Below are 20,105 nucleotides of genomic sequence, written 5' to 3' on the forward strand. Positions count from 1 at the left end.
AGAAAAAGATTGGGACTTTGTTTTTTCACAAACCAGACAGCACTCTATTTATCATCACAAATGGCTTTGTGCAGACAGATATCAATTACAATAGCTAAGATATGACATGCATTCATGATTCTTTCCCAATGCATTTCTCTTACTCAAAGCTAATATAAAATCTTCACAAATAGAGAGTAACTGATGTGCTCGTCCTTTTATTTTGTCTGGAAGTCTTCGGGTGTACATCTGTATGAGGAGATAGCACTGTATCTGAGTCTGAAGCCCTGTACTGAGCTCTTATTAGTTATCATGCATGTCATGGATCTGCTATAATCAGCACCTAAGGGATGACACTCGGTTCAGAGACCAACCGGGTGAGTGGAGCTCAGTTATTGCTCAGTCATGACTTTGCTGTCGGTGTCAGGTAGAGGAATCGTTCCCCGGTGAAGGCCGCTGTGTTTCTTTTGACCTCTTCAGGTCATGAGAATATGTTTTTTCTTTTGGTTGGCTCACTTTTTTAAATATTACTTCTTTGTACTATTACTTTAGCTCGGACTTTGATAATCTTACATGTGCCACTTGGTTTAGGATTCTCGTGTTGGCTTTTACTGGGATGAAAAGTCCATGTTTGATGGTGGGCAGATGAAAGCCGGACACCACACCTTTATCCAAACCCTTCATCTGAATCAAGCGTTCCTTCTCTCCCTCTCATCCTCTCTCTTCTCTCTTTGAAAAGCTGACTCATCAATAACAAATCGTTGCGACTGAATTAGTCATTTGTCTTTGATGTCACCGTGGTCACAGTGAGGCACCGTGTGCATACCAATCAGACGCTATCTTGGCTTCTGTCCACCCTGCTGGCAAAAGCCAATTTTCTCTTTTTACTACAACAACCTGCAGTGAGAAGGTCTTCATTATGTGGTGCTTGATGAAGGAGGTCATCATTTAATTGCACAAATCTAAAAGGTCTCTAACTCTCTGTAAAGGACACTGCACGGAAAAGCATGACTGTGTGTTTTTATGCTTCACAAATTTTGGTTTTCGGTCATGATTGCTGTTAATTTGGCCAATTTTAGTGTCACCAAAGTTATCTTGCTGGCTTACATATACAGTATAACATTTTGAAATTACAGGAGTCAGTTAAAATGGGTTGAAAATGACAAATTAATGAAGCAACATATGCCACGTTTTTCATAAAAAACTGTGTGGTGTTTTTTATTTATTTAAAATGTTCACTTCCAGAACAAAAAATTATAGATAATGTACTCACCCCCTTGTCATCCAAGATGTTCTTGTCTTTCTTTCTTCAGTCGTAAAGAAATTATCTTTTTTGAGAAAAACATTTCAGGATTTTTCTCCATATAGTGGACGTCTATGGTGCCCCAAGTTTGAACATCCAAAATTATTATTATTGTTGTTTTTTTTTTTAAATTTATATACTTTTTAACCTCAAACGCTCATCTTGTCTTGTTCTGCCTGAACTCATCCTACATCGCTGTTTTACCTTTTTTGTTAAGGGTGTTTGATCATCTTTGCATGTTCACTTTGCAAACACTGGGTCAGTACTTCTGCAGCGATGTAGGATGATTTTGAAATGATTTTTAAAGTTGAGGGAGAAATACGATGGGAGTTTTTTGACATACCCTAACCTGCCTTGAACCGGAAAAGGCAGAGTTCAGGCAGAGCGAGACAAGACGAACATTTGAGGTTAAAAAGTATATAGATATTTAATAAAAAAAAAATATATATATATATATCTGATTGTTTCGACCCTTCTTCCTTGGCTGGATTCATTTGAAGCCGCGTTTAAACTGCATTTTGGAAGTTCAAACTTGGGGCACCATTGAAGTCCACTATATGGAGAAAAATCCTGAAATATTTTCCTCAAAAAACATAATTTCTTTACGACTGAAGAAAGAAAGACATGAACATCTTGGATGACAAGGGGGTGAGTACATTATCTGTAAATTTTTGTTCTGGAGATGAAATTCTCTTTTAATGCACATTAAGTGCAATCCGATCAATATTTGTCATATAATTAAAACAAATATTTAACATTATATTTGACACACAAAGTTGTGTTTTTTAATAAATAAATAGTGAGTAGTGTAAAAGACATCAAAAGACAACACAATCAAAAGTTTATATGCATTTTAACAAGAAATGCTCAGGACTATATTCCAACTTTTTAAACCCACAAAAGTTCTTCTGTCATAGAATCCCTGAGAGTTTATATACGGCTTTAACAAGCTTTATTTATTAAGTTCATTTTCTCAAACTTAATTGCCATTGTCTAACAGAGGAACTGAGAGCTGAAACGTGACTGTGCATTTTCAATTCTTAATCTCTATGAAATGATCAGCTAAAGGAGGAGTGGAGCTCACATCTTTGTAATTGATAATAAGGTGAAGCGTGCTAGAGCTCAGGCTATGTTTTATTACAGTCATACATATTTCATCTGAAGCCCATACGGCCTGCATATCATCAGTGCAGTGGAATTGTTTTCCTCCACAGGGTTTCTCAAATCACGCCAGCACTGTCAAAACACCACAAATACAGAACAACTGTATTGCATGGCAAAACGGGCGTGAGATTGTTCATGACCTCTCTAACGCTACTCTTTTTACTGTGCTTTGTATAGTAAAGCTGGTGTTCAGTTGAGTGTGGGATGAAAAGCATTTTTATACCTTGAATCCTTTGTAAGAGTCTAGAGAACCCATTAACTTCTTATGATGTGTGTTTATGTAGTTGTTTAAGTGAATTATCATTAAATGCTTCTTCAAATTTATCTAATATTACAGATTAACATGATTTGCCCTCTCTTTGATGTGTCTTTGCAGGGATCTTCGGTCAGAATGGCTTTCCTGGGCCCTGTGAACATAAGTACTGTGGTTTGGGGAAGCACTGTGTGGTTGACCGAGAAACAGGTGAAGGAGAATGTCAGTGTCTGGATCGCTGCAAACCACATTACAAACCTGTGTGCGGATCTGACGGCAAACTCTACCAGAACCACTGTGAACTTCACAGAGCCTCCTGTATGGCCCATCAGAGAATAACCATCATGCACAGCGACGAATGCTTCTACAAAGGTACAGAACTAACATGATGTGTTATGGTATATTGTCTGTCGTTGTCCATTCACAAACTTTTGATGCAGCTGATGCCTTTTTTGTTTAGGTGGGTTGTTGAAGCTGTTTTTGTGAACTTTTGGAAGTCTTTTATTAAGAAAGGTGCATTAAATTGATCACACTTGTCCAAAAAAAGCTCAAATAAATGCTGTTCTGTTAAACTTTCTATTAATCACATAATCCTAAAGAAGTGTCACTTTACACAAAGTATCAAGGAGTTTAATAAATAGTTTGAACAAACATATTTTTTTTACAGAAATAAGATTTTGAGCACCATATTAGCATATTAAAATGATTTCTGAAGGATCATATAACACTGAAGTCTCAAGTAATAACTACTGAAAATTCAGCTTTACCATCATAGCAGTAAATTACATTTTAAAATATATAAAATAAGAAAAAAAAATTGTAAACAGTAATTTTAGGTTGTAACAATATTTCACAAATTTGACTGTTTAACTGTATTTTTAATTAAATAAATTCAGCCTTGGTGAGCAAAAACATGTTTAAAAAAAAAAAAAAAGTCTCCCAGACTCAAGTTTGTGAATGTGAGAGTTTTTAGTAGTAAATTGTTTGTATTTTTAACATCACTAGTACTGACTATTTGCACATCCTAATGTGTGCGGTGAGGCAGTGGAGATGTTTTTGACAAATTTATTTTCCAAGAAAGAGAGAGGTTGTTTTGTTCTGCATAATACGCGAGATATGATTCTCGGAAATTATGTCCAGCACTAATGGAGTAGTAATGGCCACTAATAAATGGAACATCCATATTGTGTTACGAAAGTTAAATCTGATTTAGAACTGGGAACTGTGTTTGTTAAATCTTGATACATTTTGAAACAGAAACAGTACAAATATGGATTGTCGCTCATTTGGATGATCATTACTGTTTTAATTTCTGGATAAGGTAAACATTAATTGAGAGGACTTTAGATTTCTAAAGATGACTTTAAATGAACAGCTACAACAGTTCTGTCATGACAACTCTCGGAGAGTTTGGCATGGTAATATACATGGCAATGTTAATGTGTTTGGTCTTGGTGGAATAGATCCGCTATACTGCTGCTGTGGCAGAGCAAGTGCAGAGATTTGCTAGTGCCAATACATACACAGACATGCTGCGGTAATTTATCATCTGAAAGCTGAATAAATAAGCTTTCCATTGAAAAAATGGTTTGTTAGGATAGGACAGTATCTGGCCGAGATAATTTGAAAATCTGGAATCTGAGTGTGCAAAAAATCTAAATATTGATAAAATCACCTTAAAAGTTGTCTAAATGAAGTTCTCAGCAATGCATATTACTTATCAAAAATTAAGTTTATAATTTATAACAGCACAACACAAAGCAGAGTGCCTAAAACCCCCATTAGCTGTTATAAATTCATTGTAAACCATGGCTACACTGGGCTTATTGCTTTTATAAAACGTTATTCCATATACGTAGTAAGGTTTCACAAAATAAAACAGAGCAAATAAAATGTAATGATATTAATAAAAACATTATTCTTCTGCCAAACAATGTAGTTCCTCAGAAATGGTTGCAACAAAGGGGTTGCTGAGCAAAACACAGACATAAACAGCCCTTTTCACACTGCGCAATGATTCTGAAAAAGTGACTTCTGTGTGAACGCAAACATGTCCCGGGATTGATTTTGGGAACGATCCTGGGTTGGTGGGCTAGTAACATTGCCGGGATCAGTCCCAGAGCAAGCGCTGTGTGAACAAAAGCCAGAACCAATGGCTTAAAGGCTGTATTGTAGTGATGACGCACGTTATAATGCGACTCTTTTACCAGGTTTTAAAGGCTGATAAATGCTCACAACGAAAAATTATGTGCAAACTGGAATGAAGCAGCAATCAGGGAGCTCCTCATTATCCGTGGAAACTGAGATCATTCGCCATTTTAGTGGAATGGTATGGGTCACATTTCACGTCACATCCAAATGTCATGTGTCTCTTTAAGGGATCTTTAAGGGCTGTCTGTGAACGCACACACAGATCTCGGAAAATCACTGGCAGTGTAAATGAACCAAAATCAAACAATTCCAAAACAAATCACTGGACACATTATGTGTATTTTCTGGAATCGCTGTGTGAAAGAGGCTTATTTTACAACAGCTTCGAACGTGGCTCAACCAATCAGAATCAAGGACCAGAACTATCCATTTACAAGACTGGTTTTGTGGTCCAGGGTCACATATAACATATAAAATAACCCCCATATATAACATACATGAAAACACCCTTTAGCAGATCAATACAGGTGGAGCTGGGGGAGGTGGAGGGTTTCTGTAACGCACTTCAACTGCTATAGCAAGCACTAGCTGAGTATTTAAATATATAGCAGCAAGCTCATTGGCTGCTGATGTGAAAAGAAACCAATTAGCTGCGCCATGTGAATGATGATGTGATTATATCAGATATAGACAGAACCTATTGGCTTGCACCATGTAGTTTCATGACAGAACTTTGCATTTCAAATGTGTCAGTTGATTATGGGCCATCATATCAAATGGTTCAAAACTTGTTGATATCATAGGAAAGATTTGAAAATGTTTCAAAATCTGTGTTCACTTACTGCTGTATATCATGTAAATGACTCTGTGTTGAGTTGGCATTATAATGGCTGCCTTATGAATGCAGTACGTCACCCTAACCACAGCATTCATGTGCAGAATAATCTCTTCAAACTCTTCATATGTCATTTAGAAAGCATATAGGCAATCTGACCGAGAAATCAAACCTCTAAATGCCCTCTCAAATCAAATCTCAGTCAACACATTTGGTCGTCAGTTGATGATATTGACCTGCTTGGGCCAATCAGTGTAAGAGAGCCGGAGAGATGTATGGTTAGGCTGGATGATTGTCCTGCAATGCAAAGTTTCACAGAAGACATCACAAAATCTGAATTACCATTTGAATATTCATTAATCATTGTTGTTTAAATAGTTTTAATAACATTTTTGTGCATTTGCGCAACTCGCCCTGCAGGGTATTTGTCTAATTAGTTTTTTTTTACTATCAATCATGTATGCGGTTTTAGAAAATGGTTGGTTTGTTCACCTCAATTGAAAACTTTGAAGATTAAACTGTAGAAAGTTGCTAATTGGTGAGATGATTGGATAATTATGTGTTCTAATTATCAGCAGTGTATCAAATAGGCCCTAATGGTTTTCGCAATGGCAGGTGCACTTACGCCGTAATGTTTGTGCTTATTTTCAGCAGCTTTGAGAGTGTAAAAAGAGTATGTTTACGTTCTTATCGTTCTTGCAGCAAAATAATAGTCTGGCGACCGTTATTTGAACTTTAAGCATTGTTTTTACCTGTCAGAAAAAGAGGTGGATGAGGAAGCTGATGAACTTTGATGGAAAGCTTTCATTGTGAGGATAGGAGATTGCACCATCCTTTTCTGCTTTCTCCGGTCTTGATTTACTCTCAAATAAAAACAAGAGTGCACCATAGAGAAATAATCAGATTTAAAAGAGCATCCTACAAAAAAATATATTCTTTTTTTGTATTTTCCTCTTGGGCTCCAATGCAAATATCTAAACAAGATAAATTTATTGAACTTGAAGCTAAATTGTGTCGAGAGAATATATCTTTTATTAAGTTTATTTTTGTCCTATTGCCAGATTGCTTTTTCCTTACTTTTTTGTTTATTTGTTTGTATATTCTTCCAAGCACAAACCTCATTAAATTTTGTTAGATTTGTGCTTAAAAAAAATATTCCACTTGGGAGAGAAAAAATAGACATCATGCAAGATATATACTCTGTAAACAATTCTTGCTTCTATTTAGATTTTCTTTTCTTTCTTTTTTTTTTTTTTTGAATTAGTAAAAAACAGTAAATGCATGGATTGGACTTGATTTATTTGTACCTTTTCATAATTCAGTTAAATGACTATTGTAGGTACAAAATTAGCAGTAGTAGAAAACACACAAAACCCTTGTCGCACACAGCAGTGGCCAATTAAGTGCCAGAGCCCTGCATACTATTCTTCTCTAATGCATCATTTATACTCCACCTTACCACTACAATATTTTTCCTGTTTCTCAGGGCATTTGATTGTCTGGCCAGGCGGTGTTTACAAATACTGATATTGTCAGAGTCTAGTGATTTGGGGCCTGTACATACACCAGTGCAAATTAACCAAAAAAACAGCAGGATGAAAGCTTCCTGCAACATCAAGAGACTGCTGATTCTTCCAAGCTATGTGCTGACCAGGGCAAAGTAGAGAAGTAGCAGGGTAGATGCCATAATACTAAGTAATAAAACATCACAGAGCATATGCTGCAGGCTACAGAACTTCCGTGTCCCAGTGGGAAGCCTGTGAAGGAGTTCTCTCCAGCCAAGGATGAGGTTTCGGATTTTGCGTGCCTGTAGGGCTGTGTGGTTTGGCACAAGGCAGTGGGTTTGGATAACGATGGGATGCAAGCTGTCGAGTTGGCAAAGCAAACTGTAAATGCTTTTCTAATTGCTCGCATACATTCGAGCCCAACAGAACATCTCGTGCAATTACAGAGAATTATATTCAGAAGGAACTCTTTTGTTCCGTATCGTGTGGAACACCCATCAGTGGCAGGGGGCCTCACCCATCACAACATCTATCTGTCTGTCTGTCTATCTATCTATTAGAGTCTCTTTTTAGAGGAAGTGCATTTATTTAGTCGCAGAATGTCTTTATGACCACATCAAATGAAAGACTTTTTTTAGACTACTCCAACTTCACTTCAGCGCCAGGCACTAGTCCAAACGAGTGAGGGAAAGGTAGATTTTATATTAAACCGAGAATGAAACTATGAGCATGCGTGTCAGATCCTTGTCACATTCAGCAGCGGTAGCTCTTAAAGTAATAGCAGCCAAACAACCTAATAAGCCAGCTGCTGTGATGTCTATTAAAAGAACTAAGGAAGAAGAACTAAAGAAAAAGAGAAAATCAATAACTTATGTAGATTTAAGGAGTCATCTATATTTAATTTAGTATTTAGTGTTTGATATCTTTATTTAATTTCTACTTGCTGAAGGGCACAGGTAAATAATAGGTTTATGTAATGATTGTTCTAAGCTCACTTAAATTAGAAGTTGTTATTTTTTTAAAGTCTAATAAATTGATAGGTCCTAATTATACTCTAATGTTGAATGGCTATAGTCAATGGTTAAATATTAGGAAGAAAAGAACAATTTCCTAGAGACATCAATTGTCATGATCTGGGCTGTGGGGTTCCCCTCAGCCACCTGAGAGCGCTGTTCCCTTCCCTTGCACTGCACTTCCCTGATCGTTCACTCCTGTCGTGTCATTAGCAGCTCATTATCTCACACCTGTTCACAATTACTCAGACTATAAGAAACTCTCATTTCCCACTCATCATTGTGTCTGCATTGTCTTCGTATGTCTGTTTCTCACGCTCCTGATCTCTGTTTTCCTTGCTCATGTTTTAGTTCTGTTTACTTTGTATTTTCAAGTCGTGTTGTGCCGTGTTGGCCTTTTGTTTGTTTGTTTGTTTGTTTATTGTTTAATTAAAATTACCTTCCCTGCATTTTGGACCCTGACCTCATCTCTATTGTGACAGAATGCAGACACCATGATGAGTGGGAAATGAGAGTTTCTTATAGTCTGAGTAATTGTGAACAGGTGTGAGATAATGAGCTGCTAATGACACGACAGGAGTGAACATCAGGGAAGTGCAGTGCAAGGGAAGGGAACAGCGCTCTCAGGTGGCTGAGGGGAACCCCACAGCCCAGATCATGACATCAATAACACCTTAGCAATACCTTCAGTGATTAAAAAAATTAACAAATATAAAAATATACTATCTTTATGTTGTTTGTACATTGAATTGAAGATTAAATGTGAAATTATTGCAATATACAAGTTTATTTAAAATAGTTGAAACAGTTACTTTATTTGTCATACAGCCTGAAATGAAACCCCATTCCAAATTACTTTTCCAGCTTTATTTACAATTTTGGTCTTACAACATCAAACCAATGAAAGAAAAAACACAACAGTTCTGCAAATGAATAATAAAAAAAAAACTACAATAACAGGGTTGGAAAAGTCATCAGTCCTTTGATTTAATACTTCATAGAGCCACCTTTTGCTTTAATTACAGCCATCAGTCTTTTTGGATATGTACACCTTGATTGGGGAATATTTTTCCATTCTTCCTTGCAGAATTGCTCAAGTTTAGTCAAATTCTGTAATGAGCGGCAATTGACTGCTCTCTTCAGATCCATCCATAGATTTTCGATTGGATTTAAGTCAGGGTTCTGACTTGGCCACTCAAGGACATTCACCTTCTTATCCTTAAGCCATTTCGTTGTTGTTTTGGCAGTATGTTTAGGGTCAGTGTCCTGTTGGAAGGTGAATGACCTGCCCATCTTCAGCTGTCTAGCAGAGGGATGAAGGTTTTCCTCAAGAATTTGGATGTACTTGGCAGCATCCATTTTCCCTTCAATCCTGACAAATCTCCCAGTCTCAGCTGAAGAGGAACACCACAACATAATGCTGGCACCACCATAGTGCTTGGAGATCAGTCCAAAAAGGTCAATTTTGGTCTCATCAGACCATAGCTCCTTTTGCCAGAAGGTATCAGACTTTTACAAATGTGTTTTTGCGTGACACAAATGAGAAATGCTTCTTTCGTGCCACCCTGCCATACAAGCCAGCTTCATGTAAAGCTTAGAGATTGTTGTCACATGCACCAACAGACCAGACCCAGCCATAAAGCCTTGTAAGTCCTTCAAAGTTGCCTTTGGCCTTCCTGGTAGCTTCTCTTATCAATGTCCTCCTAGCTCTGTCATCCACTTTGGATGAACGGCCTGATCTAGGCAATGTGCTGGTGGTGCCAAAGGCTTTTCACTTCTTAATGATGCTCTGAACAACCTTTGTGAAATGTTTTTGTATCCTTCTCTCTTTGTATCTTTTTGTCTGACCTTCTGTTCAATCCATTCTTCATTTGCACCAATTTTTCCCCACCAAATCTACAAAGATTAACAGAAAATCAGCACAGAAAAGGATAAAAAGGGTGTCCTGTCATATGGTTTTAAGTTGGACCCCCAAGATTTGTGGTACCCTGCTGCTCTAGTTTAATACATCAAACAAAAGGAAAAATATGAAGTGTAGAAGTTTTAAACTTTCAAAGTACTTATGATGAATAATCGGCAGACGTCTCAAAAGACAGCTTTACTGTCAGCCGGAGCGAGAAAAAAGTTTCACTTCTTGCCGCGTTGACTGTTAGAGGAAAATATCCCCCCATTAAGCTTTCCTCTGTCTGTTAAGCTTCAATTATGTCCCTTATTCCAGTGACTCACCCGCCGTATGACTATTTGCACTGGGGAAATTAAATGGCTCTTTCAGAATTCCGCACTTTGCTCCACACACTTTGTAAGTTTGGGTTGTTTGAGTTGTTTTGAAGATGATATATGCATCTCATTCTTTTCCCGCCATTACTTCAATTTCTTTCATGAGAATGAAGAGTTAATGAAGCTTGCGGTCTGTCTCATGTAACTCCATTCAGCCATCAGTCTGCCTTTCACATGTCATGTGTTTTTCTTCTGTTGTCTTGGATGTTGCTGACAGTTGAAAAGACGGAATGACTTCAAGTTATCTCAAATGTTATGGTTAAATTATGAAAGTAGTGGAAAAAGGGAAAAGAAGTTCAGGATCAGTGTGTGGATGTCTATCCAATATTTTTCTTCCCATTTGTAAATTGTATGGGTCTAGCTTCGGGTCTCATCCATGTCCAGATATTTTTAGCTGTACAAAACAGCTTTTGCTGCTTGGTGTGTCTTACCATATTGTTTTAATGTATTATTTTAATTATGAGCACACTGGTTTGTAGTGCAAACAGTTTCAAGTTTACTGCAAGTTGTTATTCTTCTCATTAGTTTCCTATAGCGGATAATGAACTGGAAGTCTCATCCATAGGCTTACATCCCCATTGAAGAGAAAGGGATAGATATAAACTGCTGTTCAAAAATTTGAACTTGTGTCTCTTTCATTGACACCTTTTCATTTAATTGACCCTATGATATTATTTCTCGCAAAATAAAACTTGTTTACCCAGTTGCATGATCGCAGAATTAAAATATTCGAATTCACACATGAAACACCCCACATGGCTTGGTGCCCATGACCAGACATGTCATTTCTTCAGTGTGTGAGCCAAGTCCTGTACCTCAGAGTAATGAAAGAGTCTTCATCTCCTCTGCCGTGTGACATCTAATTAAAGCGCTCTCCCTGTGGAGACAGCTGTGGTGTCCTCTGAGAGAGACCCTCCCGGGCCCTCCCTCCTACTGCAGCCCGGACTGCTAATGAGCCTATTAGGGACCGCACTACCTGTTGGATGCTGAGACGTGGCTTAAAGGGATAAACTGAGAATTAAAAAGAAAAAAAAAATCACTGAGGCCATGAGAAACACAGAGTGAAACTTGATTTACTCTAATGAGTATGCACTGATTATACATCTTCCTGAGTCGAGAAACCCTCTCTTTTGCCTGATATGTTCTCAGGAACTTCAAACCCTTCAGATACCTTCATTAATTTTCCCTAATAATGGATTTTTACAGACATTTTATGAAAACACTCAGAAGTGGTGTGTGGCACTGTCGCCTCTCTCGGGTCATTATGGAAAAATAGCACATTCAAGACATTTTGTACAACCAAGTCCACAGGTTTTCTTTCATGTAACATGATTGTTAGTTCCTTTTATTTCTCCTATATTATGTCTGTTTTGAGATTTCTCATGGTTGTGTAAGCACTTTTGCTAAGTTCTTGTAGGCAGACCATTGTTAAAACTAATAATGAACTAGAAAAAAAAATTGTTTATTTGTCCTCATCATTTTAAACCTGTACATTGTTATTTTTTTTTTCAGCTCAACACAAAAGGAGAGTTTTCAAGGAACTTTTCCATACAACAGTTCATGGTTGTAACAGCACAATAAAAAAATAGTGTATATAATAATATATAATAATAATAATAATAATAATAATATATATATATATATATATATATATATATATATATATATAATATTTGATGTGATATTAGTGCTGTCAAATTGATTAATCGCAATTATTCACATCAAAAATAACTTTTTTTTTTTTACATAATATGAAACATAAAATGGGTGTGTGTGCTGTGTATATTTATGTGTATATATAAAAACACACATCTATATATTTAAGAAATTAACAGATTTAAACATATTAAATTTTTTTAAAATCTTGTTTTCTTTTATTGTATTTATTAGTTATGTTTACTTTATATCAAAATAACCCAACTGCAGTTTGATTAAGATTAATTGGAATGCACAATGAAAAGGCATGATTTTTTAAAATTAAATTATCTGTTTTTGCAAATGAACTCATCAAATATATGTAATATATATATTTTATTTATATATATTTAAGTTTATTTATTTTTATTTTATTAAAAATTAAAAAATATAATTATTTTATTATTATAGTGTATTTAAGTTTCTTATGTTCATCAAAGTTGCATTTATTTAATCAAAACTCCATAAAAAACTGTAATATTGTGAAATATTATTTCAATGTAAAATAACTGTTTTCTATGTGAATATATTTTAACATATAATTTATTCATGTGATGCAAAGCTGAATTTCCAGTAGCCATTACTTCAGTCTTCAGTTTCACATGATCCTTCAGAAAACATTCTAATATGCTGATTATTATCATCTATCATTTATCATGTAAAATATTTTTTAACACACTTATTTACCAAGGATGTGTTAAATTGATAAAAAGTGATAGAAAATACTTGTAGAGTTAGGAAAGATTTCTATTTTGAATAAAAGTTCTTTTTAACTTTTTATTCATCAAAGAATCCTGAAAAAAAGGTTCCAAACAAATGTTAAGCAGCACAACTGTTTCCAATTTTAGAATGATTTTTGAAAGATCATGTGACACTGAAGACTAGAATGACTAATGAAAATTTAGCTTTGCATCACAGGAATAAAATATTTTTTTTAAATATGTGAAAATAGAAAGTTATTTTAAACTGTAGTAATATTTTACAATGTTACATTTTTTTCTGTTTTTTTTTTTTTTTGTTTTGTTTAAGCAAATGCAGCCTTGATGATCATAAGAGAATTCTATTAAAAAAAGCATAAATATGTATACTTAATATACTTAAATATGTACTTGTGTATATATGTGTGTGTATTTATATAAACATATAAACATACACAGTACTCACAGGTATAGTATGTAAACAATAAACTTTTTGGAATGTGATTAATCAATTTGACAGAATTATTTTTTATATATATAATGGGCTTTGTGACAACTGTTTTGTCTAGTGGGGAAGCCTCCTGGGTCAATTTTGTCCCGTTTCAGAGAAACGAGAGTGTCAAAATTGCAGTAACTACAAAATCCAAACTAATACTAAGGCAAACCGCAGTAAGTGATGTTACTGCATTCTAGCTTTGTTTACTAGAACTGGGCAGTTTAATTTGTGTTCTGTCATATTCAAGAATAACAATCTGCATTTCAGTTGTCAGAGTCCATCTTGCCAATCAGTTTTTTGGATTTCACATATATCTAAGAATACAGAATCCTCTATTTTAATTACTAGCCAAATTATAGCTTTAAGGGTATAGATAGCATAAATAGGAAATGTACATGTTTGAGAATAGCCTACACACACTAGGCTACTTGTTTGTTGTTTTTCTTTTGTTCAAGTTGAGGCTTACTACTGAGCAATTGTAACATTCACAGCATGCAAACATCAATAAAAATATTGAAGTTATTAAAAACAATCAACATGTAGTAAGAAACACAACAAGAAAGTTGGATGAACACATTTAGTTTGTAGATACTGCACTTTGCTTTTGCAATAGTGTTTTAGTGTTTTAGGTCATCCAAAGGCAGAGTGCAGTATCTGCATTTTGGTGGTCAAAGGTCACATCAGTTGTCATGTTTTTTATTTATAAAAAATGTCTTCCCAAGAAGGCATTACATGAATGCATTACCACTAATCTACCCACAACATGTTTGACTGGCTGGTGTAAAAATTTTAAAGGCATTTTTCTCAGTTTCAATGTTGGCGTAGTTACTGTAATTTGCATTTGTAGGGCAGTATGTGTGTATGTATGGATTTATTCATTTATTTATTTATTGGAGCTTGATAGATGTGGTCACAATAAACAGCTGTGTAAAAATTCTTCAAAATTATTATTTTGTGTTACATGGAAAAAAACCAACAGCACAAAAAAAAACAATATGGTGAAAAATTAGTTTTACTAAGTGAAAAATAATTCTTATTTTGCAGATTCAAAAATAAATAATATACTTCACTGTAAAAAAAAAAAAAAAAGTTGTTTCAACTTAAAAAAAAGTGTGTTCGTGCTGCCTTAAAATGTTAAGTTTAGTCAGCATGAAATGTTAAGTTGTACTACGTGAAAACGTGGATATTTGAGTTGAGTAAGCTTAAAATTTTAAGGCAGCACGAGCACTTACTTTTATAAGTTTAAACAACTCTTTTTTTTTTTTTTTACAGTGTTCAGTCATCTGCATTCTGTGACTGCACTGTCCATGCAACATTTTTTTCTCATGAGAACAGTCCATGAACATCCGTGCACACTGGTAACATACAGCCCAATTTTTGTATCCACAGACAGTGCACATATAGCAGCGCAGGTGCCAACTAGGTGTCAACTAGGTGCTACTGCGCATGTGCCAAACTTATCCATTTGCGCTCATACACACTTGAGTATACTTTGAAAGCAGTGTGGACAAAGCTGTGCACAAACGGTGTGGAACATGGGAAATTAAGTATACTCAGGCCTTTATTACCTGCTAATATTGATTTGCCCTTAAGGAAGTTTTGGGTTCATATTTGGTTCACGTTGTACCAGCCCACGTCTCAAACCATCCAACTTAAAACTTTAAGAAAACAGTTCTGTCAGTACAGATATATAAGTTCTAAACTGATGTCTACTGTCAAAACAACTGACATCCCCCAGAAAACAAGACGTCTGTGCTATCAAATCCATGGTACACAGAACCAGACTGTTCCAAAATTCCAGCTTTTTTTTATGATGTAACCATATCCAGATCTTACTTTGACACTGTTTATTTTCCGGTATATAGAAAACAGTTTTCAACGAACAAGTTTTTTTGTTTTTAAAAAATTAACATATTTGAAATGCACTGTAAGCTTTGCTCCGATTTTAATTGCTCTGTAATTGTAGCGAAGCTGTTGAGGTAAGGATGAGGTCATGCATGGCGAAGCTCCAGGAGGCGTGATTAAACGTTTCAACCCACCCCCGCGGGATTATCTGATCATCCTCATGCAGCGTGCGCAGGATTAAAGCAGCATCACCACAATCACATCTGCACCAAAAATGAGACACGGGAACCTTATTAAGACTCTAAAATCATGAACGTAGACACAAAAGCACAAGGTTTGATGGTCTATTTGGTACTGCTTGATGAGGGTGGATGTGTTTTTTACCCTATAAGCTATTTAGTGAGGCTATAATAACTTAATTAATTCAGTTTGTGTGAAAGGATATCACGTTCCTTCGGCGCTGCGGGGTTGTCGGTGCAATTGACACTTTAAAAATATCTTACCAATCCAAATTTATTTTTTTTTAATTAAAAGATACAAATATATACTGTTGTTTAACCCTCCTGGTCTGAGGGTGTTTTGTGATCATTTTAATATGCCGATTTGATAGTTATCAATGTTGGAAAAAAGGTAATATTGCTTAATATTGTTTTGGAACCTGTGATACTTTTTTTTATGATTCTTCGATGAATACATTGTTAAAAGGACAGTGTTTATTTAAAAAAGCAATCTTTTCTAACAATATAATCTTTATTAGTTTTTATCAATTTAACACATCCTTGCTGAATAAAGAAACATTTTTTTAAAAATGTACTGACATCAAACTTCTGAGTGGTCATGTATATTGTTACAAATTTTGAATAAATGCTGTTCTTTTTAACTTTTTATTTATCAAAGTCTCCTAAAAAAAAAAAAAAAACAGTTTCACAGGTTCCAAAATAATATTAAGTAGCAAAAACTGTTTTCAACATTTATAATAAATCAGCATGTTAGAATCATTTCTGAAGGATGGAAGATGAAGACTGGAGTAATGAATACATTGTTAAAAAAGGACAGTGTTTATTTAAAATAGCAATCTTTTCTAAAAAATATAATCTTTTTAAAATAGCAATCTTTTCTAAAAAGTCATTATTGCTTTTTATCAATTTTAAACATCCTTGCTGAATAAAAGAAACATTTTTTATTTTTTAAAAATATACTGACCTCAAACTTCTAAGTGGTCATGTATATTGTTACACATTTTGAATAAATGTTGTTCTTTTTTACTTTTTATTTATCAGTGTCCTAAAAAAAGTATCACAGGTTCCAAAATAATATTAAGTAGCAAAAACTGTTTTCAACATTTATAATAAATCAGCATATTAGAATGATTTCTGAAGGATCATGTGACACTGAAAATTCAGCTTTGACAACAGGAATAAATTATATTTTAAAGCATATTCAAATAGGACACTGTTATTTTAAATTGTAATAACATTTCACAATATTACTATTTGTTCTGTATTTTTAATAAAATAAATGCAGCCTTAATAAGCATAAGATAATTCTTGTGAAAATCCTAAAAATCTCACTGATACCAAACTTTTGAATGGCAGTGTATTATATTTTTATATAAATATAGACATAATAATGATTTTATGTTTAAACAATATATTGAATGTTTTTGGGTGATGAATATAAAACTAATTTGTTCTACTACATTACAAATTAAGTGCTTGTATACAAAAACTCAAAAACATGCTCTTTTATAAAGAGAATGTGCTGAATGTAAGTGTATTATATTTGTAATATAACCAAGTGTTTATATTTGTATGTATTTTATTATTTCTTTTGTGCACTGACAATAACAGTATTCTCTCAGAAACTGCAAGTAACTTTTAAAATTACTTATAAAAAATGGCAAGCAACTGTGAATCCAATATAAATATAAATTCTGAAGTAGAAAGACTGAAATGGTATATTTTGTTGAAAGAAAAAAAAAAGTACTCCAGTAATATTTGCTTTATTGACAGTATTTTATAGTATGGTGTGACTTTCTAAAAACATAATGATATTTATTAATTTTGTTGAAAAAAAGTTTAAATATATATAAATGCTCACTCAAATGTATTAAAATACATTTAAATTGTATGAATTCAAGTGTATTATATTTGTAATAAACACTAATTGATATTTTATGCATTTTATTATTTATTTTTATATATTTATTTCAAAAAATAGAAGCAATTGCAAGTACATTTTAAAATTACTTACAAAGAAATGGCAAGTAACTGAAGTAGACTGAAATAGTATATTTTCTTTAAAGAAAAACAATATTTTAATAATATTTGTTTTATTAACAGTATTTTTAAAGTGTAGTGTGACTTCCTAAAGCATAATGGTATTAATTAATTCATAATTAATGATATTTGTTACAGACTTTTGGAAATATTATTATGATGCTCACTCAAATGTATCAAAGTATTTTTCCATTTCTTTATTTTTGAACCCTTTGTCATAGACCCATGAATATTATTTTGTATTATTTATATGTAAAATCATGAAGGATTGATGGTTGAAGCTCAAAGCTATTTAGTTGAATATAATAAGAGAATAAATCAGCTTGTGTGAAAGAAAATCATTTTTTGACGCTTCAGGATTGTTGGTGCAATTGACAGTTTTACCTAAAAGGGATTTCTGTGCATCTCAACAGGATTTCCTGGAATTGTAAATCCTATCATCGGCTGAAGCGATTAATGATAACGCTGAATGTCATCCACTTTTTGAAGTGATCTCCTCACATTTGATTCTGAAGGCTTCAAAGTCTTCACTCTTCCCTTTTAATAATAAAGGCAGGTGTAGTCGACAGGTGTAGTAGCCACTTTTAGACCAGAGAAACCTTGATGTTCCCCTTATGATGAAACATGTAGGAAAATGAGGAAAACTCTTGGGCCGTTCACCAATTTTTTTAATGATTTATTTAATAAGACAAAAAAGGGGTGGAAAGAAGATGGATGGCGTAGTTAGAGGAGACATAACATTCAAGATAATTGACTCATTGTCTTGATGGAGAAGCTCTGTCCCAATTTAGATCTCCTAATTTAGTTAGCCGCCCTAGGAATATGATATTATTTCGTCATGGACATACTTTGGTCTACGGCTAGATGGATGGGACATCTCACCTCTCTTATTGCGCTGGAATGAAGATGAATTTTGTGCATTTAGCCATAGTGATGTTTGGTTGAATTGGACTGCTTAAAGGAAAAAAAGTCAATGGGCCATTTTGTGTTGAATTGCTGTCATATGGGGAATTGAGGTTCGGAATTGTCTCATGGATCTTTTCGTCTAGAACCCGACGGCTGCTGTCATCAATCTTAGCAAAGCAGCGAAATAAGCTAGGGGAGGACAATCGCTCCTGCCTAGCTAGAATGTGGTAACAGGCTGGCTAGCTCATCAGTGCCAAAGATGAACAGTCTGAGTGTTAGCTGCCGTTACTGTCAGGCGCTAAAACCTCTGGAGATGTTTGAAGGGGATTGTTGTCAGCTTGACATGCTAAGATGTCTTTTATTCTATAGTCTCACCTTCGATTTTAAAAGCTCTCTGTGCTAAACCTATTAATGCAAAAGGTTTATGTGTTATGCACACTGCATATGCATGTAAAATTCTAATTACATTTTAGAGTTCTCTTTGAGGGTTGCAAAGGATTTGATTTTCAAAAAGAAATGTAATATATTAGCCTACACATAATTAATGTTTTAAATTATTTTAATTTATTAGTAGTTATAGTTTAACTAATTCAATTCCAGAATTTGATTTGAGGTAGCAAACAGAATGCATTTGAATTGTAATAATAAGAATTGTATATATTAGCATACATATAATAAATGGTTTAATTCATTACATTAATTACATTTTAACTAATTAAATGTCAGAATTTGATTTGACGTAACAAACAGAATGCATTTGGGGAAAAAAAGGATTTATATATATTAGCATACATATAATTAATGCTTTAATTCATTACATTTATTATATTTTAACTAATTAAATTTAAGAATTTGATTTAGGGTATCAAACGGGATGAACTGAATTTGAATTTAAGAAAGGAATTGAATATATTAGCATACAAATCATTATTGATTTATTTATTACATTAATTATATTTTAACTAATTAAATTTCAGAATGTAATTTAAAGTAGCAAACAGAATGCATAATAAATAATGAACAGAATAAATATTAAAAAAGAGTTTTATATATTAACATACATATAATTAATACTTTAATTCTTTACATGTATTATATTTTAACTAGTAAATATTCGCTAATTTGATTTGAGGTATTCGCATTCATTCCATTGAATGAATAGGAAACTATACGATTTTATTGAGAAAACATCACATAACAAGTCAGTGTTTTTATACCTGAAGTCTCACTGTACATTTTCACAATGCAAACGTCCTAAGCACGTAAACGGTTAATGTTGGGAATTCCCTCTGCTTATTAAAAATGTACATTCATAGCCACAGTCACGTACATCAGATAAACAAACATCATAGTTATTCAGTTATTCACGGTTTATGACATTTTGTTGTTTATATTCGTACAGTAGACTAACTGCATGTTTCAACAATATTTAACAGTAACGTTATTCATTTTGAAGCAGGTAATGATTTGTTCGTTAAATTAATAATTAATTCAACATACACAGCATTTTACTCAGATGGAAACGGTAATGTTAGTAAATCATTACAGAATTTGCTGATCTGAAGTGTCTGAAATAGATGTTGCTCAATCAGGCACATTAAAAATACACACATAACTCGGAGAATATACCGCTGACTACAAATGGTACGGACTTAAAGACATAAGCTTTATTTCAAAGATTTGAATTTCAATATAACGAGCAATGT

At 33.9% G+C, this 20,105-nt stretch overlaps 1 protein-coding gene across 2 annotated transcripts in view; it reads left to right on the forward strand.

Annotated features, from left to right (window-relative positions):
• fstl5 (follistatin-like 5) overlaps nt 1-20,105 on the forward strand; it is a 184,387-nt gene that overhangs the window by 61,177 nt on the left and 103,105 nt on the right. For both annotated transcript variants that reach the window (XM_073821086.1, XM_073821087.1), the window contains exon 4: nt 2,823-3,071. In XM_073821086.1, coding sequence (XP_073677187.1) covers nt 2,823-3,071 — 249 coding nt within the window. The remainder of the gene's footprint in view (nt 1-2,822; nt 3,072-20,105) is intronic.

Source organism: Garra rufa, chromosome 16 (assembly GCF_049309525.1).
Source record: "Garra rufa chromosome 16, GarRuf1.0, whole genome shotgun sequence".
In the NCBI taxonomy this organism is placed as follows: Eukaryota; Metazoa; Chordata; class Actinopteri; order Cypriniformes; family Cyprinidae; genus Garra; species Garra rufa.